We start from the raw sequence: 26,869 nt of genomic DNA, 5'->3' as shown, positions 1-26,869 counted from the left end.
TAAATAAAAGTAAGTATTTTTAATTGCAAGTTTTTTTTTCTGAGTGCAACATTATGCAGCCTAACACCTCACATGCCAGACCAGTAGGGGTCGCTCACAAAAAAGCAGATCCTTTTTTGTTAGAAGTGTGGAAGTCAATACACCACCGGGGAATCCTGCTATCCTGCCGGGTCGAAATAAAAATGCCTTTTACAGTCTGATTAACGCCAGACTTAAAAAGCTGTTTGTAGTTTTACGTGCATCCAGGACTTTGTTAGTCATCCGGCGTATTATAGTTGATTATTTGTGCAAACAAATAACTTCTCAGTTGTGAGCAGTTTCTCATAAACATGGCTCCAACGATTCAGACACAATCTCAACGAGAAGACGGCCACAGGCAAGTAGAAACATACATATACTCATCAAGGTTGTTAAACTAGCTGTTCGTCTGCATTGGGTCATTTATGTTAATGTGACACAGTTAATGCTAAAGCAGCTACCAGTAGGCGACACTGGTCAGCTGTGTGTAACATTAGCTAACAATGCTAGTTAGCCTAGTTAGAACTAAGAAGGAAGGTTAGCGTCATTTAGCGCGCTAACAGTATCATTCAGCAATAATTCAATACTTTAGACTGCGTTACGTGTGTATTTATCCACCCTGTCAGTCTTAATAACGTAATGCAGACGCAAATCAACAGGCCAACATTGTGTGAATGAAAAATAATAAGTGTGTTTTTTAAGATTGCTAAAGTTAGCCACTTCTTATGCTAACAGTGAGGTGAAGTTAGTGACGTCAGGCAGAACATAATGTATCAGCTACTAACTTAATGGAGAGCCTTCACTTAAAGGTAACACAGAGCATTGCGCAGTTCTTAAGAGGTCTACACAATTTAGAAATGACATGAAGTGATTCTCGGAAGAAAAAAATATGTAAACAACATGCATCAGTCCACCAAAGCATTAATGGAGAGAAGGTTAAAGAGAACAATGAGTGACGCTGCAGGCATATTCAATTCCCCTTTTTACAGAAACATTTCAATGTTGCACTTTAGCATTGTTTGAGAGATAGTCTGACATTTTTTCTGTTTTCTCTTCCAGTAGGCCATCCTCTCATAGAACTGTTCCAGAGAGGTAAGAAGATTTAGCAGTCATAAGTATTTATTATTGCGTGCAGTATTTTCGAGTGTCTCTTTTAAAAGTGTTTATGAGTAACCTTAACTGTGTATGTCCTGTACATTCGTGCCCATGACAGGTCGGGGGTGGTCTGTCGAGTGAAGTACTGCAACAGCCTTCCTGACATCCCTTTTGACCCCAAATTCATCACATATCCATTCGATCAGCACAGGTAAACACCCAGCTTCTCCATACATGGGTGGAGTACAAACTGATGTACATGGGAACAGCTTGACATCTGTTTTTTTCTGTTATGGCAGGTTCGTACAATATAAAGCCACTTCTCTAGAGAAGCAACACAAACATGAGCTCCTGACCGAGCCAGACCTTGGGGTCACCATTGATCTCATCAACCCAGACACCTACCGCATAGACCCAAATAGTAAGTCTCTAGTTGTTGTTGTTGCGTATAACAAACTATTCTTTATTTTTTTCCAGACATTACTGTGCTTTGTCAAATGTCTGCGTATACTGAACCGCTCTTTCAAATTCACAGTACTGTTGGATCCTGCTGATGAAAAACTGTTGGAAGAGGACATCCAGGCTCCATCCAGTTCGAAGAGGTAAGGCTGCTGAATAGGCAGCTTTATGGTCTTATAGATTCATGTGGAGCTATTTCAATTAAACATTTTTATCTTACCTTTTTAAGGTCACAGCAGCATGCCAAGGTGGTTCCATGGATGAGAAAGACAGAATATATTTCTACGGAGTTTAACAGATATGGCGTTTCCAACGAGAAAGTGGAAGTCAAGTAAGTTGGCTAAATGTATTCACGTTGAAATGACCTAGTAGTAGATGGGGTTTTGTCGGTGTGTAACATCTAGAATGTTTTGTGTTTAGGATTGGTGTATCTGTCAAACAGCAGTTTACAGAAGAAGAAATCTACAAGGACAGAGACAGCCAGATTTCTGCTATTGAGAAAACATTTGAGGATGCACAGAAATCGGTGAGTGAGCTATGACGAGTCTGCAGAAGTAGAGGACGGTTTGTGATGTCCAGCTGTCAGATTCAAATCAGACCATTAACCCAAAATGAATTGAAGAAGTATTTTGGTCACTGAACAAATATGCTTTGGTTTGTAAACGTGTTGTTGTTTCTCTCCAGATTGCACAGCACTACAGTAAACCCAGAGTTACTCCTGTGGAGGTACTACCTGTGTTCCCCGACTTCAAGGTGCGCTTAAATTTCCTTCTGTTTATTTACTTTGAGTTTTTGTGTATGATTTAAAATGAAATGCCACAGGCACTGTAGTAGGAGAAGTGCAGGGAGGGAAAATAAAAGTAACATTTCACAATAATATACAGGAAATTTACATGCAACTGTTAAAAAACAATGTTTCTAGAGTTGCTTTTGTTGTCAGTATAAGATACTTTGACTGACAAACTGGCCATTTACAGATTTATTTAATAACATTTTGTACTCTTTGCTCTCTTTCCCCAGATGTGGATCAACCCCTGTGCTCAGGTCATCTTTGACTCTGATCCTGCACCTAAAGACTTTTCAGGTCCAGCAGGAGTGGAAATGATGTCTCAGGCCATGATCAGGTATATACAAAATATCTGTTGCCTGGATTTTTGTTTAAACAGTAAAACTTTTGCATAAACACTAATTTACATTCCATGTCTCTTCAATACAGAGGTATGATGGATGAGGAAGGAAACCAGTTCGTGGCTTACTTCTTGCCCCATGAAGAAACAATTCGCAAGCGGAAGAGAGACTGCGATGAGGGGATGGATTATATGCCTGAGGACTTGTATGTGAAGATAAAATATTAAGAAAAATATACATTTGAAAATCACTTTGTGGCTTTGCTTGTACACCAGGAAGTAATAATAATAATGCTTTTTATATTCTGTTTTGCAGGTATGATTACAAGATAGCCAGGGAGTACAACTGGAATGTCAAGAACAAAGCCAGCAAGGGTTATGAAGAGAACTACTTCTTCATCTTCAGAGATGGAGATGGTGTTTACTACAATGAGCTTGAGACACGGTAAGTCGTTGATCAGAGTAGAGACTTGTTTGTTGTTGCACAAAAACCTGAAGAAATGAAGTTATGTAGTTGCTGTGTTTTAGATCAAGCACAAATGTAGATGTTTTAGAGCGTTTGTTGTAAATTGGGCATAAACGCACAAAACAAACGGCACCACGACCATGATTACTGGGGGTTTCTTGAGAAACGGTTCGGCCTTGTCCACTGACAGCCTTTCTTCTGTCCTGTAGTGTGCGTCTGAGCAAGAGGAGAGCAAAGGCTGGAGCACAGTCGACCACTAACGCAGTGCTGGTGTGTAAGCACAGAGACATGAACGAGAAGGAACTCGAAGCCCAGGTAAGTGTACTTTTTACTTTCCTGATTTTTCTTGATGTTAGACTGAACACCTTTTTTTTTTTTTTTTTTTTTTTTTTTTTTTTTCTTTTTTTTTTTAAATGTGTTTGTACCACTTATTTGGACAGTGCTTAGTTTTTATAAGGAAAACTTTGAATTAACATCAGTGATTGAATTATGATTATTTTTCTTATTTAATTAAAACTTACTGTTTTGTTTAATACCTCAATATTCATTAAAAAAAAAAACACAAAATAAAGGAAAAAAACATTTACAGAATAAAGATGTAATATTGATTACATTCAATTGGTTTTTCAACATTATCTTAACAATGTCGTTGCCGTTTAAGGGAGTTGATTTTTTATTTTTTTATTTATTTTTTTTTTAAACCACTAATATTTAGATTTATTGCCGTGGAGGCCCTATTTGTCTTTCCAACCTGACTCGACTAATCTTAACTAATGACTGGAAGTGTTTATGGCATTATCTATAAGCTTGAGTTATTAAGCACTAGAAGTTTACTGATGACGAATGCTCTGTCATTGTAACTCTCAGGATGCACGTAAAGCTCAGCTGGAGAACCATGAGCCAGAAGATGAAGAGGAAGACATGGACTTGGATAAGGACTTGCAGGACTCTGGTCAGTTTTCTTATATTCTCTACATGTGCAATTCTCATCACTGTGTTTCTACTTATTTGGCTACCTGGTGCACTGTAGTGACAGCAGGTCTGCTAAATGATGACGGGTTTATATCGGTTTCTATTTCTGTCTGTGATATTTTTGAATTGTTTTCTCCAGGTGACGATAAAGAGAAGGGCAGCGGCAGTGAGGCAGAGAACTCCGGCAGTGAATCCGAGAGGGAAGATGAAGAGCAGGAACAAAAGCCAGAGGAGGAGGAAGAGGACCGAGAAAAGAGGAAGAGGAAACCAAGCGGCAGCGGAAGTGAGAGCGGCGAGGACAGGACCAGAGAATTGCGAGACGAGGAAGAGATCTTCGGCAGCGACGACGACAGCGAAGACAACGAAAACAAAGAGAACTCAGCCAGGAGCAGCGGGGAGGAGGGCAGTGGAAGTGAGGATGAAAGAGGGAACAGAGGAGGCAGCAGGAGTCGCAGTGCCTCTCCAGCACACAGCGACCGCAGCAGTGACCACTCCGAGACCCGGGCCCAGAGCGGGAGTGGAAGCGAGAGAGGCTCAGACTCCAGTGACGCCAGTGACAGTGAATAAAACCTGTGGTACGGACACCTTTCTTACCTGGATGTTCACACATGGCAGTGTTACTCTGTCACAGACCTTAATATTAGCTCAGTCTGGGGAGGTAGTTTCTTACGATTGCAAATATCAAATGAAAATTGCCTGTGAGATGCTCATTGGTTTTGGCCTGGGGACATCTCTCTTCAATCCAGTTTTTAATTGTAGATTTAACTCTTGCATCAGTAGCTATTTGTCCACCATTATTCTAGTTTTGTCTGTCAGATATTCCATAAAGGATCATGTAAAAATGTATTTGTTCTCTTTGCTTTTGACTTGTCATTTTACAGCTTTAAAACTGGTAATAAAATGCAGGTGATGTTTTGTAAGAAACTGCGGTTACGGTTGTTGTTGTTTTTTTCTCTTTAACGGATTCAGGGAACCTGTAAGTAATCCCATTAATGTTTAAATTTGTTTTGTAATCTGCCCAAAGAAGTAGAGGACTGTCGTGCACACTCAATTTAACATTTACAGGATTATTCATGTCTAAAATGATTTTCAATGTAAAGCTGACAAATCAAACCTTTTAATACAGTATGTCATTTAATAACAACATATACAGAAATTGAAAATGAAGATCCACTGGCATATTTCACAAAGAATCATATATTCAGCCGAAAAATCCCAACTGCTTCTTCAGCCAGTCTTCTGTCAATTCCTCAGCGTTTCTTGTTTCAAAGACCTCATAGAGTAAAGGAGAGAATTCAAAACGTGAATGCTACAACACCATAAAGATTTAAGGTAGTTCAGAGATATTAACTCATCGATACTCAGGCTAGCTGCTAATATATGGGGTTGAAGAATGAATACAAACTAATATCTAAAAGTACAAATAACCTGATAAACATGTTTATACTCAACTTCAAAAATAATCAGGGTTTGGTTTAATTTCAATAATTGTCCCATTTTAATCTGATTGTCGTACCTCTGGACTCCTATAGACTACATGTCATAATTTAGAGAAATCATTACCTTTGTGAGCTCTGCCTCTTTTACCAGTTGACTCTTGCTGCCTGCATACATCATCTGTTGAGCTGGTTTACATCCTGTTCAAATGAAATTGACATTTTTCCAAGCAATTCTCTGTAATTTAACCAGTCAAACATTCCTCAAATCCAATAAATGGTACCGTCATTGCGACAATTATTTTGAATAAAGTGGATTTCAGTCGAGAGGAGACACCTGTTCATTTGACAGTTAAGTCATTCTACGAAGCAGAACAATATTAATCAAAGTTAAAAGATTACTTTTGATTTAAGATACTGTTATTACTTACCAATTGGACTGGAGAATATGAAACACAGAGGGTAAGACACCCTTCCATCGTCATGGACATATTTGTAGCTGTAGACCATGAACGTGCCATACTGTCAAGAAATGTAAGACCTTTTGTTTTGTTTAAAACACTGATATACTCTGTGTGAATTTAAGGATTTTGCTATATTCATTAAACGGGATGAGAAGGATATCTGGGTTGCCGCTCTGGGAGTTCTTCTCTTAAGTCATCCAGTGAGATGTCCTAAAAGACAAGCATGATTATAAGTGACTTTTAATGCAGAATAAACCCCCACCCCAACCCCATCCCCTCAAAAAAATGTTTGACTTACATCATATTCCTCTTCAAGGATAACAAGCTGTTTCTTCATGTCTATTTTCACTGAAATAAAAATGATAACTCAGGCTTTTTGGTTCTCTTTCATATTTGTTGATGCATTAGTATGTGTCAGGGATTTAAATTTGTGTTGATCAACTTAAAAATGTGTCAACATTCATCATCCGTATGTGATACTTACTTAGTATGGCAGCATTGCTGGTCTCTTTTCGAAATCTAAACTTTCTCAGTTTTTCCTTCAGGCTTTCGTCCACCTCACACACAACCAGAGAGCTTGACTGCAAAATGGTGTAAAAAATATATCAGTCCAAATGGGTCAGTCTAAGAAATATTAAAATATGTCCTGCTCCTGATAAAGTAAAGTGCAATGGTCTACAGGCCAGAAATAGAAACAAAGAAAGAGGGTAAGAGACCATGGCTCCATCTGTTCTGACGTTGAAGCCTCTTTCCACCTTGCATGTATGCATTAAACATTCATAAAACTATTCTGACATATTGAGGCAGGAAATGTTTTTGCTGCGACATGCAAGAATATAGTTTCCTCTGCGAAAGAGTGTGGGGGATGGGCGACTTGTGTCACAATGGTTCACGTAAAAAAAAACACACAAACATGTATGAATGACAGTTCATCAAATCTAGTACATTTCAAAAGAAAAGCCAAACATTTCAAGCAATTGCATCAGATTCACGTACCATTCTCAGAGGATTCCTTTCTGCCTTCCTGTCTTTAAGGTGAGGGTGTCTTGTTGAAACAGGCAGACTTGCAACAAACTGACAGCTACTCTCAGACTAGCAAGAACCTCCTGCTTCCTGTTTTAACAGCACTGCTCAGCCGGGTGTTGCACAAAACAGGCTTATCACATTTTCTAGTATGTATTGCTTTAAGGAAAATAATATGTATAACCTATGAATCTTAGTATGACAGATGAGATTGTGTTAAATGTATCAAAAACAGTTTGAAGTTGAAGAAGCTCAATTTAACTCTATGTTGTCTATCACAGTCATTAGTGTTATATCACTGGTGTGATTAGGGTTCATTGCACTTTACATTACCATACAGGGATGGGCATCAAACAGAAACTTGCAGTGCTCGAATACTTCCTCAGATCCTTTAAACTGACACCACAGTAGAATGATTGTACAATTTAAATGTAAGTAAACGTATAGAAATGCTCATCAAAAGTAAAACCGCTTCATAAAAAAGGTTCCTGTCAAGGTATCATGTTACTCTTACTGCTCTCTACTGGTAGAAACTTTAGGAATGTTGCAGCTCAGGCCCCACCCCAATCAGTGATGTCTAAGCAAGTCTCTTTACCTCTGTGTCCTTTGGTGTGTTTTACCTCTGACAGCTGAAAGCAAACATCTGATGTGACAACCGATTGTATCCACAAGACATTATGCTTTCAACTCATTCAGACTTATGCAACAGCAGTCACGTGGTGTCAAACAACCCTTGCTGGTGGTTCAAATTCCTTGGCCAAACATTAACTCTTGTAGCTTCTCCAAAGTGATGTTTTGCTGCTTTATATGATCTAAATTAAGCATATTTCGGTTAAGAAAAATGGGCAATTTGAGAGCATCTTCCTGGGCTTTGGGAAAATTCAGTGTCAGCGTTTTTTTTTTGTTGACGTATTTTGGTTATCATGTTTTTTTCTTCTTCTATTCGACCAATCCCATAGTGCCAACTTTATGTGTTTACCAGTTATTTCATAAACACCGTACAAAGCTCAGTGCTTGGGTCTCAAGTGTTTACACATCAGGCAGGGAGCGTTTATATTTACTAGACGGTGGGCGGAACAAAACACTGCGTGCCGTGCAGACGTGTGACGTAGTGCTTACGTCGTGCGTCAACTCAAAAATCGAAGTAGATTTCTCCAGGCGTACACTCTTTATTTTCTGCACTGCAATAAACATTTTGTACATAAACTCTTTAACATGGCCTGTTTGAGAGCACGGGAGCTGGCCGCTGGAAAGGACCATCCCTAGGAAATACCTCGCGTGGGATCGACGTCTACGCTTCCTCCAGCTAAGCTAACGTTATTGCATCTGTTAGCAAAAAAAAACTTGCTAGCTAAGAAGCTAGCGTTAGCACTTAGCTGTCCCTACCCTACCGTCGAGCTAGCTATGCAGTAGCACGTTAGCCTAGCTCGCTAACCAGTGACAACTGACAAAGGTAAACAACGAACCCCTTGAGTGTGTTTATTGTCGATCACAACTAACACCACTGTACCCAGTTCACTAGCTAGCTACAGCCTGCTGTCGATTAAACTGCGTTTTGACGTCCCTGTTTACACCGCTGAGACTGAAGTATGGTTACGAAACGTAGAGGAGGGAGCCCCAGCGTCCACGGAGACACTGGACATACCCGAGGCAGCCATCACATCACCTGGCTGGTGGAGAGGGGGACACGAAGCTTTCTTAAGCACAGAATCACTATGAAGCCATTCTGTGCTAAAATGGTTCACTGTCTAGAAGCATTTGATACATTACACAGCGGCGACCCCTGCTGGACGAGAGGCGCACTGCACCCCTATGGGAGGATTACATAGGAGAACATGATGAAACAGTTAGTTAGTTAGGGATTTACAGTTTGCATTTTTTTTATTATGTTGTCAGTAACGCATGTTTTATCAAAGGGATTACTTCTACACACAGTGCACAGCGGGACACTGAGGCAGAGTGACGCAAACAACGGGCTCGACACCTCACTTTACGAGGCCTCATTTGGGGTGGTCACGTGATGGTTGGCGTGCTGGAGCCAAGCATCGACACATGTTGCTGTTAAACTGCTGGGTGCATTTGTTTTGTTTCAGTATTGTGTTTGGCAGTCTGCTTCAAGGGTAGGATAACTGGATCATGTAACTCTGGCTATCCGCTATCTAATGCCGGGCTCCCGGGTTTAACGTTAACCTGTGTCAATTGCATTAACCTCGCATGGATAATCATAACAACTGTCTTCAGACCAAAGGCTTTAGTCAGACACAGGGTTGTTCTTCCATCAAGTAATCTCATAATGTTACAGGTGCAACAGTTTGTGTTGATGGGATTTAAATTAAGTTCTAGTGGTCTACTTTTCTTCATAAAAAGTGACTTCTAATTGGCCAATCTGTTGTAAATGCAGTGCACAGATGACAGTCCTTATTCTTTTGATAGAAGCCTATTTCAGTGGTTTGTGTTAAGCATGGCTCTTAACTTTGATGACCTGGATCCTTATCTTTTGGATTAAGTGTGTGGCACAACTTTTGTTATTGACTTTCTCCCTTATCATTATGATATGAATCAAGCAGCGTGGGAAAGACTGACAAGAGTCTCTATGAAGTGGTGCGCTTAATAGTGGGCTTACCTCAAATAACACTTAGGGTCACAGTTATGACTGAGACTTGACTGGATTTTTTTCATATCTCATTTTTGTTGGGAAAAGTTCTAAAACTCCAATTTGATGTCATATTCCTGGTCAATGCCATTCTTTGGATATCATAAGCAGTGTCTCTGCCCTATATTGGTGTGTGTGCTATAATCTCTTATTTATTAATGATTTTACAAGCCTTCACTGTAAATTCAGTTTGCCACTCACTGAAGATGATGATCCACGGCATCATTTAAGCAAATTACGACTCTTGCTTGCAGCCTCCAGGCAGAAAAAAACATCTGTTTGTGGGATGAATAGATGAACTTAATCTGTCAAAGCACTCATGTTCATGTTTGTATATAACCGCGTGGTTGTTGTCATGCTGAATGCAGTAAAATTAGAAAATATATAAACTAAGTTGGAATGGATATATACTGACTAAATATTGGGTTGGTTGATATTTTTAATTTGAAGTAGACATTGGTTGTATTGTAATTTAAGATCTTTCTCTATTTTGATAGGGCACAGATGATGTGATCCTGAACATGCCACAGTGAAAAACAAAGCTTTTCCTGTTTGTGTCCTTACCAACTACGGTTGACACACTAAAGGCCTCACTTCAAAAGACATCTTCCCAATAACCTACACGGCATCCCTGTCTGCAGCTCCTTCTGCACCTGAATCATGTGAGGGCCCCTCGGTCCAGTCTGAGGGGATCCCAGGACTGTTGCAAATACGACCCCGCTTTGCGGGGTGAGACTGATCCTGTCTGTGAGAGCAGTCTTTCCCGTACCCCCCTCCCCAACAACACATTCCTGTCCTCCTTACCAAGGAGACGCGCCATGATGTTCCGAGACCAGGTAGGTATCCTCACAGATTGGTTCAAGGGCTGGAATGAGTGTGAACAGACGGTGGCACTGTTGTCCCTCCTGAAGAGGGTGTCCCGCACCCAGGCTCGCTTCTTACACATCTGCCTTGAACACTGGCTGGCAGACTGCACAGAGATCCACATCCTAGAAGCTGAGGCCAACAATGCAGGTAGCTGAGAAGTTTTTTTTTTTTAGTATTTTAGTAGATATGATTGATTATCTCTAATTATAAAACACTATAAGTTCTATCATTTCCTAAAACTGAAGAAGGCCTAACTCTAAACCAGTAACTAAAAATGAATTGCCCTGTTTGCCCTTTGTCATTAGCAATTGTCAGCCAGTGGCATCAGGAGCCAAAGGAGAAGGTTGTGTCCTTGCTGCTGTCCCACCTGCCTCTGCTGCAGCCACGCAACAGTGAGGCCAAATGTGAGTACATGAAGCTGCTGCAGAAGGTGTTGAGTCACACTATTGAGAGTAGCCTGTTCGTGGAAGAAAGCAGGCAGCTGCTGTCCTACGCACTCATCCACCCCGCCACAACACTGGATGACCGCACCTCTCTGGCCATGTGGCTAAACCACCTGGAGGAACACCTTTCCAGTGGCTACGCCCCCCGGCCCCCATCTAGCCCCTACCACCCACGCCAGGGCTCAGATGAATGGCCCAGCTCTGCTGAGGCTCTGGACCCCGGCCACGCCTGGCACGACCAGTCCCACTCATCCAGCACGTCTCCTGCAGGCCAGAACGGACACATGCCTTTCCCAGGCGGGATGTCCTCTCCCATCAACAGCAATAACACCGGTAATGTTTGCCATCGACTCATTTTTTACATTGGGTTAAAAAAAATAGTTTGTTAAGGGCATATGAGACCATTGTAGACATCCCCCATATTGTGCAAAGTGTGCCTATTGTTAAAGGTCTTAAAGTGTTCACATGTTTTTAAATTTCTTTCATACAAATTCCTCCGAATTTCTCTTTTTCCTCATATGTTCATTGTTTCTCTGGCCAGGTATGGGTGGCCAAATGCAGCCAAGCCCTCTGAAGAAGTCCATGTCCATTATTCCTTCCAGCCCCCAGGCTTGTGTCTCTGAGTGGGTTAGCCAGGATGACATAGGGGGCCGGCAGACCTTCATTCTTACAGACCACGCACCCCTTTCACCCCAGAGCAGCGTAGCATCCTCCGGCAGTGAACAGACAGAAGAACAAGGCTCCACTCGCAACACCTTCCAGGAGGATGGCAGTGGCATGAAAGGTCAGAGTTCATAACCTAATGGAGCCCAGGGCGCTCACAGCATTTTGCTCTGGTAAAAGCTGCTTACAGCCGACAGCTGTGGTGATGTAAGCCAAAATGTAACATTACTTTTTTCTGCCCCCCTTGGTGTGTATTTGTTCTAGATGTTCCCGCATGGTTGAAGAGTCTCCGCCTTCATAAATATGCATCACTATTTTCCCAGATGACCTATGAGGAGATGATGATTCTCACAGAGCACCACCTGGAGTCGCAGGTTTTTAAACCTCCTTATAACGTACTGTACACCGGGTCCCGGCTTTGATTACTCCACCCTCCTTATCAATTGTGAACATCACTGTCCTCAAACCTGATGATACATCAGCTCTCAATGAGGCATGAAATTAAGCGACGCACCCTACAGTTATATTGAGCCAGTCACACATACAAATAGTGCGATCTTGCCTCTGCCCCTTGGCTTTAATGAAACAAATGGTGATTAGGTTTGTTATTTAGTAGCTGTATGAACTGCACAGTGTTCTCACGAGAAATTACTCGTCTGCTTCTCAAGGCATCGTGTTTCTCTCTCTCTCCTATTTAGAATGTCACTAAAGGAGCACGGCATAAGATCGCCTTGAGTATCCAGAAACTGCGAGAGAGGCAGAGCGTGCTCAAGTCTTTAGAAAAGGTAATTCAATGGGATTATGTTGTTCATTCTAATGCTTCAAAAGGGGGCAATAATGTTTTGTCTTGATGAAGTTTTTGCTTGTACTGATCAAGAAAAGTACTTGAGTATGTCCGCGTTGATGATCATGTGACACATTTAGTTGCATTGAGAAATTCCCTTTCTGCTCGTAGGCATAGAAAATGATTTGCATTCCCTCCGGCTTTAACGCAGATCTCCAGCTTTGATATTTTCCTGTGTGCTCACGACACCAACCTTAAACCCAAAGCCACCTTTGAATAGCTTATAAAATGATGTTGTCATCTCATGGCAGGATATTTTGGAAGGGGGCAACCTGCGCAATGCCCTCCAAGAGCTGCAACAGATCATCACCACACCCATTAAGGCCTACAGCCCTCCCAGTGCAGCACAGATTGCCCCAGACACAGCCACCTCCCCTTCAGACGCCACAAAAACAGGAGCAGACAAAGAGCCGGCCTCAGAGGGCTTCCAGTCCCACAACCCACCTCCCTGTGACGGAGACTCCCCAGCCACACCCATCTCAGACGGCGACATTGCTGGACAGTTCACCCGTGTCATGGGTAAAGGTAAGAGTAAGATTTTCTTCCAAGATTAAAATTGATTACAGGTAGATCGACTACAGAGGTACTTATGTGTTTTGTCCTTGCTTTATAAAACTTTTTAGACTCACACTAAAGCTGGCAGCTTATCAAAATACTGTATTAATGCTATTAAGGCATTTTATGCCCTTGTCAGCATTCAACATAAAACTTCTAGATACTTAATTATTATCCATATCAACCCTCATAAGAACATATATCTCTCAGATTCATATTTACTTAATAGATATTAATATGTAAACCCTTGCTTCTTTTTGTTTCAGTGTGCACCCAGTTGCTGGTGTCAAGGCCAGATGAGGAGAATATCAGCTGTTACCTTCAGCTCATTGAGAAGTGTCTGACACATGAGGTGAGAACCTGAAGATTAAGTTTGCATTTGCTTAATATATATAAGTAATTTGTGCACCTAATGTTAGTCCAACAGTACAATAGGTCATCCCTCAAAAATAGTAAATAATGACAATACGACAAAGAAAAATGTACATGAATTCTTAGTAATAGAGAATCTTGTAATACTTTAAAGTTTTTTTTTTTTTCTCTTGAAATGAAGAATAAAGCTGGGTTTTTCCTTTTTAGAAATCAAAAATTCCAGAAGCATCTGTTAACGCTCTCGGAATATTGAATGCCTGTATTCTCCTGCTGTCTCTTTGTCTGTGACAGGCCTTCACAGAAACTCATAAGAAAAGGCTGGTCTCCTGGAAGCAGCAGGTCCTCAAACTGCTCCGCCTGTTCCCTCGGAAAGCTATGCTGGACATGCCTGTGTACCGACAGAAAGGGTGAGACTCTGCTGGCCCTCGTTACCTTTGATCTCCGTCTGCAGCAGGAGAGATGTCAGACCAGCTGAATGTTACATTCTCCCTGAACTCGTCCCTACTGTCTCACTTTTACTTTGATTCTCTTTCCCTTTCTCTTTCATTCTCTCTTTCTCTTTCAAATAATAACTACCCTTTCATAGTATGAAGTAACATTCAGTTTGGTAACTATCATTGAATTATGATGTTTGTTCCTAACTGTTTGTTTTCTTTTTATTCCAGCTGGACCTATGGGTCCAACTCCCTCCCCACAGCAGGCTCTGTGAGTGGAGTTGTAGGGCGGCGGGGAACAAGACCGTTCCAGATGACTCCTCGCGGCCTCCCAGCCGGACGCATCGGACTTCTGAGTCCCGCTGGCATCGGGGGAGCATCTCCACGCCACACACTAACTAGTCCTGCGCTGGCAGGCCAGGGTAGACAAGTCAGTATTCTTGTCATTGGATGAGCATTTTAACACCAGTTTGTGACACGTGTAGCTTGCCTTAAATTGTGGGGAAAAAATGATCAAATTTGTCAGTCATGTCATGTTTTCTTACATTGTTTTGGAGATTTTTTTGTTTGTGTTTGAAACGGTCTCAATTATATTTGTTTGTGTTTGTGCTTTTTAGTTTTTCTTCATTATGTCCGTTCACTATGTCTGAATGTATTCACCTGCTTGATGACATGCCCAAGGAGTCGTAAAAGGCCTTGGTAAACATTTGTTCTCAAAGGAAAACAAGTGGAAAAAAATCGAGGGACTTTGGCAGTTTAATCAGTACACACACGACAGTACAAGGGGTTAGGAATCACATTTTTGATATGAATTGATTTATTATCATAGCTTGAAGCGCCTCTGTTTGATGCCTGAGGTGAAAGATAAGCAAACCATTTCAACCTACCAGGAAGAGTGGCGTTTGCGTAATGAGAATTTGTGTTTTCCACTATAGAACCTGTGGTTTGCCAACCCTGGGGGCAGTAACAGCATGCCAAGTCAGAGTCGCAGCTCTGTGCAGCGGACGCACTCACTCCCTGTTCACACTTCCCCGCAAACCATGCTCATGTTCCAGCAGCAAGGTATGTATGAGGTCAAGCCTCTTTCATTCTTCCTTAGCATGGTGTATGCTCTTACCAACAGTCTATTCCTGTCCTTGTTCACATTTTGATATACTGTATTATTTGGTAAAAACCTTACAACAACTGTCAGTCAGGGGTCGTTCGCATGTTGTGTCTAAAAACACATGGAAGTTTGTCTGCGTCAATTTAGCTGATGTTGTGACTTTTCCTCCATATATTTAAAGTAGACTTATATCTCAGGAAGAAAGAAACAATATCTGACAGCTGTGATTCGGTTTTCCTTGTCACATGACATGCTGTGTGCACTGTAGCCAAGTCTAAAAGCCCTATTTTTATCTTGGGCCACAGCTGTTAAGCCCTGAAAAATAGGCACCCTGGGACGCTCGTGCACCTCAACCGAGTTGCTCTCGTCTTTGACTGCGACTTCCTTGCATCTATATTGACAACAAGGATTTGAGGACGCAAAAAAAGCGACTTGTGAACGTCCCCTTAGACTGCATTCACACCAAATTAGGCGTTGTGGTGACAACGGCAGTCCTCCCATACATTTAAATGCGACGGTGGGGACGCAGGTGGTGGCATAGAAAAAAAAAATGCTGCGACCTCAGATGAAAAGTTTAAACTTTTGGTGAAATGCAACCAGATGTCACGCTGGGTTGGCCAATCACGTAACCGGCGGTCCAAAAGTTCACGACCATGCCAAGAGAGAAAATAAGACTTTGATTGTTGTTGCTGTTGCTTGGTGTAAACGGGCCAAGAAATGACACAACCACATCGCCGCATAACACTGCGCTTAGTGCGGCAACACTTGGACGAGTGTGAATTCAGCCTAAATCAGCTGTTTACATTTGACAACATGTTGCTTATTTAGAACTCCACACATTTTTTTTACGTAAAATATTCTTTTTTTTAAGCTTAACTGTAAACGGTTATTGGAATATAAATAATTTGGAATCGGCAGATTTGACTCTGTTGGTGAGTTTTTGCAATAATAATAATGATGCCAAACCAGGGAGCTGCTGTTTCTCTGTGCCAAGGAACAAATTGACAAGACAGCTTGGCGGCATGTTGCAGTAAACAATCTGTCACCTCGTACAATACACATCAATTTGGATTTCTGCGTGTCGTGTGCCAGATGCCACACGCCACACATGAGCTTTGTAGATTCATCTGTCCTGTCATGTTTCAGTCAACATAGGATGTTTCCATAACGGAGCATCCTGTGTGAAAGCAAAAAATTCCCAACTTAAACAGATGCATGAAACCACCAATGTTATACTTTCCATGTCTACAGCTCGGGGTTGTAGCTACTTAGTACCGTTGCAATTTTTTCAAATATGAAAAACACAATTCTAACCACATTTCTGCCTGGGTTTGTTTTTTGTTTATTACACGTGTAAAACCTTGCTTCAGTTACTAGAACTGACATGTCCAGCGTCCACAAGACCATTAATGTAAAGATGGTGTTTGTTTTTTAAGATTATTTAGGGGTGTTTTTGCCTTTACTGGGCAGTATAGAAAAATAAGGAAACAAGGGGACAGAGGAGGGCATGACATGGGACAGGTCCTCGGCTGGACTTAAGAAGGGGTGTCAGATCCATCTGGCATGCGCCCCCACCATTCGGACATCAGGATGACCCTTGACATTTGTCTTAACTTAAAATGATCCCCTGCAAACACGGAATACTTTGCTGTCTTTCTGGCTTTTAATTTATACTTTGAATGCTTTGTTAATATCTATTTTAAATAAATATTTAATAGTAATATGGAGTTTAATAAAACCATCATAGACCCTCACCCTCAGTGAACCAAGGAATGGAGTAGACACACGTGTAGAGAGAGCACGAATGGAGACAAACTGACATACTGGAACAATGTTCCAGTGTCTTCCTTAATCTTTATTTTATTACATAAGTGATCCTCAAAAAAGAGACAAAAGAGTTAAACTGTGTGTTCTATTGGAAACTCAAAATGATCCCATTTAAACCTGTCTAGGCATAACTCATCACTGTCTTGCAACTGAGTATAATTATCAGTCAAGGGTTCCTCTTGGTCATCGCTGCCCTGTGTACTGAGGTTTCACTTTCAAGCTTACTCATGCTCTGTCCCTCCTTAGATCAGTGTTGTATATCATGTCTGCATCCACTCGGGACAGTTTACACCGGACATCATAATACATCTCAAGTGGGTCTTCAGTGACCGCCTGTGATTAAATCTTGGTTTGTAAGCAAGTGATACGTAAACTGTGACTCATGCTATCACAGAATACACTCTTGACTTAAGCCATACAGCTAGAGCGCCTCACCTCAGGGGGACATAATCTCCCACTTATGTGTTCAGACTATATTTACATCAGAAAGCGTTATGTCACATGGTGCATGTTATTTTGTCCCAGTGTGATCCAACTGATGATCATGTTATTCATTGGTGAAAAGCATGTTTCAGCGGTCGTTATGCATCATAGTAGGCGTATCTGGCAGTTTATTGTCGGGAAATGTGTGAATAGTACAATAATGCATCTCGCACTAAATCACACTTTTGTGACGTGAGGAAAACATGGTGATTAATGAAGTGTCGTATATGTGCTGGTGTGCTGTTTATAGTACGGTCAGCTCAAATCATCACAAAATCAATGTCAGTGAACATTAAGAAATATGTTTTATTAAAAATAATTTTAAGAGGATTCCATTTGCCCCGCTGAGGCCGACACTATTAAAAAAAAATAGGATATTTTTTCAGGGGTCTTATATTTTGTAGTTTCGTTTAGTTTTTCAAACTAATTCTACCATCACCCACTTTATTTAAATAAAATAATAATAAACATACCATGAAGGTATGCTATAATGATCAACTGTATGGTAAAGCTATGTGTGTGCCAAATTATACCTACATTTGCAAGTTACCTCAAACTCTAATAGACATTAGTAACAGACAGTTTGAATAATAAAGCAACATTCACCAATATTTTCACTTCCATTTAATTGTTTGAAATAATATGGTTATACTGTTAACCAACTTTACAACTTGTGTACAGCCGTTGCATGCAGTTTTTAGTGTGTCAGTACTGTCGCCTCCAGTTGCTCCTTATATGCGGCAGATACAGTACGATAAATCTGTTTTGGTTTGTGTGGCTGACAACAGAACTACTCGATGCAGTTACAATCACCTGGTTCTGATTATTATTATCAGGTCAAAGAATTATGAAAATGATACACGCATACTAACAGTTGTTTATCAGCACACATAAACTGGGTATTTTCCCCTTAAACCAGATACAGTGTACTTGTGCAATGATGATAGATAATTGGCAAATAAATTGTGGTTAAACATTATTTTATTTGGGGGGAAAAAAGACATATATGCTTTTTGTAAATTTAGAGTGTGAAATAAATGGACTCTTCTGTCAACCCTGACTGTAATAAACATTTCACTTCTACTTCCTGTGGACTAAGACTGATCTTACTCATTCCCACAGAATGCCAAGTTCCGGGTGCTGACCTGGAGATCAACCCCACGCTGGAGTCACTGTGCCTCAGTATGACAGAGCATGCCTTAGGGGGTAAGTGTCCTCAGCAGCCCGTAACTAAATAGGCCACTGGCCTGCAAACCTCACACTAAACTATCAACTAGACAGCAACACATTTTTATGTTTTATTACCAGCGCATGAGAGAAAAGGATTTAACAAACATCAGGGAAAGCAATACACACTAATCTGTTCACACACAAGTTCTCCTATGCAAACGGAGATGAATAACTGTGTTGACTTTTATAATTCATATTTAATGAGTTATATTTGGGTATTAATATTTAATAACATCTAAATTATACAATATCATTAGTCAAGTCACAGCTAGGATGCTGTTGCAGAGAGAGAAAGACACAGGCTTCACTTTGAGCATCATATGGTGTTCTTGAATGACAAAATTTGCATCTTTGTGTCAAACACTTGCAGAGTTCTCTGCGACTGATTAAGGAAGGGCATGATTCTTTCCGGAGTTGGATGAAATTCAAGGCATTTAAACAATTTTCCCTCCTTTCGTACGTTTAGGCCTAGTTTGTCTTACTTTCAGCCAATCCAAGATTAAAAAGTAGGGATGCACACAATTGAATTCATCCACAGATTACTGTTGACACTAAATTAGAGGTTTTAATTGAAATGTTTCGCTATATACACTATTGACTATTTCATTATTACAAAGTCACTACAACTAACACCTTTTCTTTAAGATACACAGTGCTGGCAGATGAACAAATGCATATTTTGGAGACTGTGATCCAAAGTAATTGGGAGGATATTGTATGTACTTTAACTCCGCATAGTGCTGCTATTTACTAGAAACATATCTAATAAATATAAGATATACTTCAATGGCTTCAATGACGCACCATAAAAATATATGCAAAAAATCCTTTGACACATAAAAAGGCATCAATAACTTTTTCTGGCCTTGGGAGAAGAGCTACTCTTTAAAGGACGAAATGTGAATGGTGTAGTATATTTTGTGATTGTAAATGTCTTGAAACATATTTATTCCAATCTTTTCCTCAGATGGAACAGACCGGACATCAACAATATGAAAAGAAGAAAGGAAAAAAATACACTTCAGTTGAGGCCTGTTCAGTTCCTCATCACCCAGCACAAAGATATACGTATGCTTAAGAAAACCAGGCAAAGCAGTCACTACAAAATGACAAAAAAACTGTGTATATGTTCTCTAATATTTTTGTACTTTATTATATACAACTAAGTTTATTAAAAAATGGAATACAGATGATTATTATATTGCAGGACAGAAAAAAACTAAAAGCAAACTGCTCCATGTCACCTGCAGGACTGTGACATGATGTGCAGAGGCTCAGTTTGCTGTGGTCTGAGAGAAAAAACGGTGGATTGGTGCTGTCTTAAAGGGGTTCTGCCCTATGAGTTACTCTTCTTTTCCTCCTGCCTTGGAGCAAGGCTTCTTTCCAGAACACGCTGACAGCCACAGCCCCTGCACCACATAACATGTAGATTCAGAAAATGTCCAGCCAGAAGTAAGGCACTTTTATTAAATGATCTCTGATATCAGCCACCAAACTGTAATTGGCCCTAGGATACAGTCACTGAGGTTCTACTTGTAGACAGCTATTGTACACAGATACCAATACACTTCCTAACCACCCTGATTGTTCTTTAACCAGTGCTAGGGAGGGTTTGTGTCGGTTGAAACTTTGACGGCTTTTCTTGGTTCTTTTTATCCGCTCTTGAGGACATGTTTTGTGGCAAAAGGAGAAAAGAGAGGACCAAAAGGATTGAGGAAAAGCTTGTAATTCAACCACAGACATGCCCTTCGCCTTGCTTGTTTTTCCTGAACACATAGTCAAAAGAGAAGTGACTGTCCTCCTCTAAACGTCTACAAAGCCAAAGAGAAGGGTTGTGCGATTGTTTATTTGAGAAGGATAGTTGTAGTGAACTGCAACAGAATGGTATAATTTTTTTTATTTTTTTTTAAAGAACAGCAGTCTGAATAATTTATGCCAGCTGCAAATTGTCTCTGTTATTTAATGCCCTACTACAAAAATGATGATGAATCTCATTTTGTGCCGAGGAAACCCCAGAGGGGAGAAATAAGGGCTGGTGAGGTATGTGCTATGCGAGAGCTGATTTGATATTGAATTGATAAAAGCGGGGAGGGTAGAGTGTTTTCAATTTACTCGCTCTAATGCTGGGTGAGAAAAACTAAATGAAACCCATCTCAACCCTCTGGCCTCCTTATGATTGGCTCTGGAAAATGAAGCTTGATCTTGTAATAAATGCTCCAAAGCGCAGCGCCTCACCCATCTCTGTGCCCTCTTCCTCAGACAGCCAATGTGATGATTTGATGATTCATACTTTTCAAGGTGCTTGACGGTGTCCATATTTTTCTGTTTGTGTCTCAATGTGTTTCAGTCTCAGAACCCTAACATTATCATGTGGTATCAGTGTTGAATCAAAAACTTGTCTTTATACAGCCTCTGTCTTTGAATGTGGCAGAGCGGAGGTGCATGTATGTGTAATATGGTCTTAACTTTTGGATCACTTTCAGTTGCACCATAAGGCAGGGATAACCATTCACTTTTTATTTCAGCAGAGCCATAGGAGGTCTGTCAAGTAAAGATGGTTATTTACAGATATCTTTTCCAATTGTATTTTTTACTCTCCCTTGATATTGATAACTTATGCTTATTTTCTATAATCGCATGTTTTGCCACACTAATACAGCACTGTTGTAGATAGAGGACATGGTGGTTGATGGTGACCAGAGTCGCCAACAGCTAGAGAGCAGAAATCTTGCAACTAATGTTGTATGTCTATACCGCCTAAATGTCACTGTTTACATCTCTCTGGGATAATGCCCGATTCATGTTATGTGATGTCATGAATACTCCATTGTCTCACTATGTAACGCATTAAAGAACTGACGCCTTCTCGCACATGAGCTGGCTGGGTAGAGCCTGAAAACGAAAGCCTTCTACCCCCTTAAATAATCCATGGACTCAGTAGGTTTTTTTCCAAGTGAGATCTGAGGCATGTGACGCCTACTTCTCTGGTAATGCAGTGACGTGAGAGAATTATCTTTCCTGGCCTTGTTATTGAACTGTTAACTGTCATGTCCTGATAAACTGTTCATGTGGTGCCTGAAATGCACAGCTCCAGCATCCTCAATATGTTGAATTAATGGTCTTGAGTACTATTCTAGTCATGGATTTCTTCAGAGCAGGCTCTTGGATAGATCTGACTTGCTAAAAGCATCACACTCATGCCCGCAAAGGACTTCAGAGAGTTAACAATGCAGACAGCTTTAAGGCCTGGCTATCCTTTTTTTTTTTTTTTTTTTTTTTTTTTAAAACTATTCACTATTATTGTATACCACATCTGTTATGTTACAAATGGCTCAGATTATCCTTTTCATAGCCTCTAGCTTTGGACAGCTTACATAATACTGCAAATAGACACTGAGGTACAGTGCAGCATATTTCTGCAAGTGTCTGTGCATAGTGAAGATGCAGCAGGGGGATGACAAATGCTTATCTGAGCCACAAATCATGTGATTATGAGTAAACAGAACACTAATAACAGGCCAAGGAATATGTTTACTCCATGTTTACATTCCAGCGAGGCATGAAATGAGTAGGGAAATGCACTTCACAAGTTCAGCCTGGTGTTTTTTCACATACCAAGCATCCTTTAGGAGGTACAGAGCCTGTGTCATATGTAGAGGTCTACCAAGTGGTCCCACGGTCATGTCAATGTCCCTGCCAGGCTTAATTATTGAATTAATGCTGCCAGCTGTAGGCTACATTGCATATATTTGTCTTGTACAAGTTTATATTTAATTCTAATGACTCCCCAGACATTTTTCTAATATTTTATGAACCTTTTGCATCCCATGCTTACTCTACTTTTTTACTGTCACCCATATGTGTGAATGGTCTGAAGTGCAGCGTCCGCCGGATCATTGACAGCCCAAATAAAGAGGTTCAGTTCTTTTGCAACTTCACTCGTGGTTTGTGTTTGTGTCCATTTACTTTGCTACACATCAAACATGTTATTTAGTAGCTGAAACAACTCGATATCCGCTTTTTTATATCGCATCTCATCTGTCGTGTTACAGACGCCCTTTACGTCCCTGAAAAAAGAAAAAAATTACTCGTAATTACTTTTTACTTCCGGGTTGTGCGATGTTAGCAGTTAATTTATCGAGCTAATGTGAGCTAGCCGCGTTTTGTTCTAGGCCATTAGTTTATCTAAGAGAAAACGGGAGCTATTTCGTCGTGTAACTTCATAACAACTGCTCGGTATGTTCACAGTGTGTGTTTTGGTTGAGAGAACTAGATATAAGTTGCCATAAATACAACTTAACCTGCTGCAAAGTGAAACCCAAGTTAGCCGGTAGCTAGCGTTAGCTGCTTACGTAGCCTGCCGAACATAAACAGCTCACGAGTTTAGCTTCGTGGCTAACCTTAATGTTTTCTCTTTGTGTTTTCCACCGTAAAGGCAGGGTTTGAGTCGTGGATTTATTTGACGTCGCAAAGGTATTTGACGTTAGCTCAAGTTGAGTGGTAAAAGTTGGACATTTTTAATCGACTGTTCACTTTCTTAGTGGTCGTTGTTTGAGGGTGGCAGCGCTCCACCCCGGTGACTGGGGATCAATATCCCTCATCAATGTAAAGAAACAATGTTTGGGTGACAAAACCCACTGGGTTCATATCGAGAAAACTTTAGCTCATGAGAGCGAAGAGCTGAGCGTCACAGCTTATGATACTTTCAGAACTTTTTATATCTATTTATTGGTTAGGGCATGATGTAATGTGTAATAGGACTCTAGTAAAAAAAAAAATAGGCAAACTTGCAGTCTTGGATAACTTTACAGCACGGACATCTTTCTTCTACAGTTGCATCCATATAATCAATACAGTGGGTGTTATGCATCAAATGTTTAAAATTGTATCTGAAGTTGTTTGCTCCTTTTTTAGTTTTCAATATGTTCCAATATTCCTTCATTCAAAGTATGCGCTTGAACTCTCCTCATCACAGAGACTACTCAAAGTATCTAAAGACTAATTCAGGCAACATTAAACCACAGACGGCCTCCAAAATGACAATAAAGTTGATTCAATTGGCGCTGATAAATTAAGCAGCATTTCAACAGACAATTCATCTTTGACTATTTTGAGTACAGATTGATCAAATGTCAAAAAATATACACCAGCTCATTCATGTGTGAATTAACAGTTTTTTCTTAATCTTCAATGAATTTTTGATTGTTATTTTTGGCTATTTCTAGGCCTACAGATTAATTGATAAAGAAAATAAACAACAAATTACACCATGAGGATTATACGCATCAGTTGCAGCTCTAAAACGTAGACCTCTCTGAAACAGTTTTTGTAAAAAAAATTACCTTCAAGAAGGAACAAATTTGAGAAGGGCTGTTGGATTGGATTGTATCAGTTTCAGAAATGCGTTTCACTATTATTATGGCAATATGTAATCTGAAAAAGTTAATTTATTCGGAACTCTCATTTTGTTTTGCAGGTTTTCTAACTCTATGACCAGAATGCAGGGACAATGATAATGACGTCTCTAACAAGGGACTTGGACGGGAAACTACCTGCCAAAAGCTAACTGCAATTACAAATCATCCATTGGCAACTCCCTGGACTGGCACAGCTGTTGCTATTTCACCACATAATTCATCATGTCATTACCAAAGGAGTCAGGGAACCGTGGTAAAGATCGAGAGAGGGGGGCCCGTCCAAAGGTGAGACAAAGCCGGTCAGAGGAGAGACGAGAGCCAGGCAGTGGACGGAAAGGTGTAAAGGGGAAGAAGAAAGGCCTTGCTTCCCACGAACTAGCAGCTGAGAGGCCCGTCAGCGATGGCTTTGAGTATGGTGAGCTGTTGAGCGACCTAGAGTCCAGGGACCAATCTTCCTCCTCGCCTCTGAGGGAGAGTTGGAGATGGCAGGGGTTGGAAGCTGCTTCCTCATTTCTAGGACAAGAACGGGTCACTTCCAGGCCAGGACTGGGAACAGTCAGCTCTGCTACAGAGATACCTGCATCTGGGGAAGGTGAGGGCAGAGGGTCAAGCAGCAGTCGCACTCTCCGGCAAAAAATCCAAGATGCAATGGGGCAGTGTTTCCCAATAAAGACACACAGTGCGACGGTACCGGCACCATCTCCACAGGCTCTTTCCTCAACCGCCTGTGCCTCCTCGAAGCGCAAGATCCATCTCAGTGAGCTGATGTTGGACGACTGCCCCTTCCCTGTAGGATCAGAGCTGGCTCAGAAGTGGTATCTCATTAAGCAACACACAGCCCCCATTACCCAGCCTCCCTTGCTGGATTCTGCAGTAGTGTGCATCGCCCCTACTTCAGCCATGGCTACTGTGGTGGAGGACGTAGATGACCGGTTGAGAGAGCGCAGGCGCATCAGCATCGAACAAGGGGTTGAGCCACCACCCAATGCAGAGATCCACACGTTTGAGGTGACAGCCCAAATTAACCCCCTCTACAAGCATGGCCCTAAGCTGGCTCATGGTATGAATGAGTTAACGGGGGCTGACAGAGCCTCCGTTATTCAGCAGCAGCAGCTTCTTCTCCAAAGACAGGAACAGCACCAGCTTCTTCTACAGAGCTGTTTGGACACTCTGGATGAGGTGGTGGCCTCAGCCTCGGCCTCAGCCTCAGCCTCAGCCTCAGCCTCAGCCTCAGCCTCAGCCTCATCCTCATCCTCCGTCCACCCCTGTGACCCCATCCCCGACCCTGTGGTTGACCCAGAGGTTACAGCGACCAACGTGCCCTCTAGAGCCGCACTTCCTCCGACTGAGGATGAAAAATCTCACGACGGCTACCGCATTCACACTCAGATTGATTACATTCACTGCTTAGTTCCAGACCTGCTGCAGATCACCAACCTCCCTTGTTACTGGGGCGTGATGGACCGCTACGAGGCAGAGACTCTGTTGGAGGGAAAGCCTGAAGGCACCTTCCTCCTGCGTGACTCCGCCCAGGAAGACTACCTCTTCTCCGTTAGCTTCCGCCGCTATGGCCGCTCGCTGCACGCACGCATTGAACAATGGAACCACAATTTCAGCTTTGACGTGCACGACCCCAGTGTCTTCCACGCTCCCACGGTCACGGGATTGCTGGAACACTACAAGGACCCCAACTCCTGCATGTTCTTCGAGCCCTTGCTCTCCAACCCCATCCATCGCACCCAGCCCTTCACCCTGCAACACATCTGCCGAGCGGTCATAAGCAGCTGCACCACCTATGATGGCATAAACATGCTTCCCATTCCAAATGCTCTGAAAAAGCACCTGAAAGAATACCACTATAAGCAGAGAGTACGTGTACGGCGAATGGACACCTGGTGGGAATGAAGAACAACAAAAAAAAAAAAAGACTAATAGAAACTACTAAACACATTTTTTTAACACTCCACGAACTGAACTGAACGAGTCATCACTCTATCTGGCTGTGTTAACCTACACTGCAATATAGTTATTTATTTTACTCCTGCTGTACATGTCTTAACAATTGTACTAAACTACACTGATGAGACAATATGTAATCTCACTGATCTTGCACACTTAAAGTTCTTTATGCTCAAATTAAACAAAGTTATTTAGATCTGTGGTGTTCAGAGAACTACCCTCACACATCCTCTGTGTTTCCAAGTGTGACTAAATCAGCTTAATTATCTAACGATCGGGAGAAAGTGTCCTAGTGTGAATTGAGATGATTATAATAGAGCTGTTCATCAGTCACGTGCTGAGAAGGTGGAATACATACTGACACGGTTCACGTCTTGTTATTGAGGCGTTGGAGTGCAGCACGTTTGAAGAATGAATCATTGTCTCCCACATTGAGCCCCGGGCTGATTATAAGAGTTGAGAGGTAGGTGCATATGCAACCTTTTGTTATTAAAAAGTGGAAGGATTGCTCTAGATATTCATCACACATTGTAGGTATGATAATGCTCGCATTCGTTTTCAGCGTTGTGGTTTAAATGCAGGTAAAGATGCGACGTGCAATGTTGCACAACTAGCAGTAAATGAACATCTTATGGTCTGATTCTTCATCATCCAGCTGCGTTGTTTTCAGCTTACGTGATGTAACCATCTGTGGTTTCTGCTATGAGGCATGCAGCGAGTGCCAGCGGTCTTCATTAGTTTTGAAGTAAAGGATCAATGGAGCCTTTATGAACTTGTCAGCAACAGGTGAAGCAGCTGTATTCACGGAATACAAATGATGAAGCCTAGACATTTATGGACCCTATGTTGCCCAAAATCTGTCTGTTGTTTTTTTTCCAATTCTATATCTAGTCTTTCCTTAGTCCAGAGGGTTGGTCCGTCTTTTCTTTTTCAATGATTGTGATGAAGACTAAGATC

The 26,869-nt window shown here is 41.3% G+C and overlaps 4 protein-coding genes across 7 annotated transcripts; 3 read left to right on the top strand and 1 right to left on the bottom strand.

Moving 5' to 3' along the window:
- The first annotated feature begins 145 nt into the window (after positions 1–145).
- On the top strand, positions 146–5,113 carry paf1 (PAF1 homolog, Paf1/RNA polymerase II complex component). The gene is made up of 14 exons (XM_054605907.1): positions 146–376; positions 1,078–1,110; positions 1,232–1,324; positions 1,413–1,534; positions 1,649–1,715; positions 1,802–1,903; positions 1,993–2,098; positions 2,257–2,325; positions 2,593–2,696; positions 2,789–2,905; positions 3,016–3,144; positions 3,375–3,480; positions 4,033–4,117; positions 4,277–5,113. Exons 1-14 carry the CDS (start codon positions 330–332, stop codon positions 4,702–4,704), a joined length of 1,608 nt encoding a protein of 535 aa, XP_054461882.1. The 5' UTR covers positions 146–329; the 3' UTR covers positions 4,705–5,113.
- Positions 5,114–5,227: 114 nt separating this feature from the next.
- Positions 5,228–7,706, bottom strand: gmfg (glia maturation factor, gamma). Of its 2 annotated transcripts, XM_054606107.1 has the most exons (8): positions 7,394–7,706; positions 7,034–7,150; positions 6,522–6,618; positions 6,336–6,385; positions 6,198–6,247; positions 6,005–6,087; positions 5,701–5,774; positions 5,232–5,410 (listed from the first exon to the last, which is right to left on the bottom strand). In XM_054606107.1, exons 2-8 carry the CDS (start codon positions 7,034–7,036, stop codon positions 5,339–5,341), a joined length of 429 nt encoding a protein of 142 aa, XP_054462082.1. In that variant the 5' UTR covers positions 7,037–7,150; positions 7,394–7,706; the 3' UTR covers positions 5,232–5,338. The 2 variants fall into 2 exon arrangements, with proteins under 2 accessions (XP_054462003.1, XP_054462082.1); XM_054606028.1 differs by lacking the exons at positions 7,034–7,150; positions 7,394–7,706 and adding an exon at positions 6,754–6,961 and having other exon boundaries at positions 5,228–5,410.
- A 470-nt stretch (positions 7,707–8,176) lies between these two features.
- Positions 8,177–22,450, top strand: LOC129096828 (protein Smaug homolog 2). Of its 2 annotated transcripts, none has more exons than XM_054605540.1 (13): positions 8,177–8,513; positions 10,211–10,727; positions 10,886–11,356; positions 11,565–11,807; positions 11,951–12,060; positions 12,385–12,471; positions 12,782–13,055; positions 13,352–13,437; positions 13,749–13,864; positions 14,123–14,321; positions 14,827–14,953; positions 18,429–18,512; positions 19,504–22,450. In XM_054605540.1, the coding sequence occupies exons 2-13, from the start codon at positions 10,532–10,534 to the stop codon at positions 19,530–19,532; spliced, it is 2,022 nt and encodes a 673-aa protein (XP_054461515.1). In that variant the 5' UTR covers positions 8,177–8,513; positions 10,211–10,531; the 3' UTR covers positions 19,533–22,450. The 2 variants fall into 2 exon arrangements, with proteins under 2 accessions (XP_054461515.1, XP_054461591.1); XM_054605616.1 differs by lacking the exon at positions 8,177–8,513 and adding an exon at positions 9,092–9,180.
- A 177-nt stretch (positions 22,451–22,627) lies between these two features.
- Positions 22,628–26,280, top strand: socs9 (suppressor of cytokine signaling 9). Of its 2 annotated transcripts, none has more exons than XM_054605700.1 (2): positions 22,628–22,772; positions 24,013–26,280. In XM_054605700.1, the coding sequence occupies exon 2, from the start codon at positions 24,176–24,178 to the stop codon at positions 25,856–25,858; it is 1,683 nt and encodes a 560-aa protein (XP_054461675.1). In that variant the 5' UTR covers positions 22,628–22,772; positions 24,013–24,175; the 3' UTR covers positions 25,859–26,280. The 2 variants fall into 2 exon arrangements, with proteins under 2 accessions (XP_054461675.1, XP_054461758.1); XM_054605783.1 differs by lacking the exon at positions 22,628–22,772 and adding an exon at positions 22,801–23,009.
- Positions 26,281–26,869: the final 589 nt, after the last annotated feature.

Source organism: Anoplopoma fimbria, chromosome 1 (genome assembly GCF_027596085.1).
Source record: "Anoplopoma fimbria isolate UVic2021 breed Golden Eagle Sablefish chromosome 1, Afim_UVic_2022, whole genome shotgun sequence".
NCBI lineage: Eukaryota > Metazoa > Chordata > Actinopteri > Perciformes > Anoplopomatidae > Anoplopoma > Anoplopoma fimbria.
Note: the sequence above shows the minus strand (reverse complement) of the source record. Positions and strands in the feature narration are given on the sequence as shown.

Excerpts from the sequence above, each read along its gene's own strand:
- paf1 (XM_054605907.1), top strand. The coding sequence starts at position 330 with ATGGCTCCAACGATTCAGACACAATCTCAACGAGAAGACGGCCACAG. Across the intron at positions 377-1,077 it reads CAACGAGAAGACGGCCACAG|TAGGCCATCCTCTCATAGAA; the intron begins GCAAGTAGAAAC and ends TTTCTCTTCCAG. Across the intron at positions 1,535-1,648 it reads CTACCGCATAGACCCAAATA|TACTGTTGGATCCTGCTGAT; the intron begins GTAAGTCTCTAG and ends TCAAATTCACAG.
- gmfg (XM_054606028.1), bottom strand. The coding sequence starts at position 6,807 with ATGCATACATGCAAGGTGGAAAGAGGCTTCAACGTCAGAACAGATGGA. Across the intron at positions 6,386-6,521 it reads CAGCAATGCTGCCATACTAA|TGAAAATAGACATGAAGAAA; the intron begins GTAAGTATCACA and ends TTTTTATTTCAG. Across the intron at positions 6,088-6,197 it reads CTCCCAGAGCGGCAACCCAG|GTTCATGGTCTACAGCTACA; the intron begins ATATCCTTCTCA and ends ACAGTATGGCAC.
- LOC129096828 (XM_054605540.1), top strand. The coding sequence starts at position 10,532 with ATGATGTTCCGAGACCAGGTAGGTATCCTCACAGATTGGTTCAAGGGC. Across the intron at positions 14,322-14,826 it reads TGGCAGGCCAGGGTAGACAA|AACCTGTGGTTTGCCAACCC; the intron begins GTCAGTATTCTT and ends TTTCCACTATAG. Across the intron at positions 14,954-18,428 it reads GCTCATGTTCCAGCAGCAAG|AATGCCAAGTTCCGGGTGCT; the intron begins GTATGTATGAGG and ends TCATTCCCACAG.
- socs9 (XM_054605700.1), top strand. The coding sequence starts at position 24,176 with ATGTCATTACCAAAGGAGTCAGGGAACCGTGGTAAAGATCGAGAGAGG.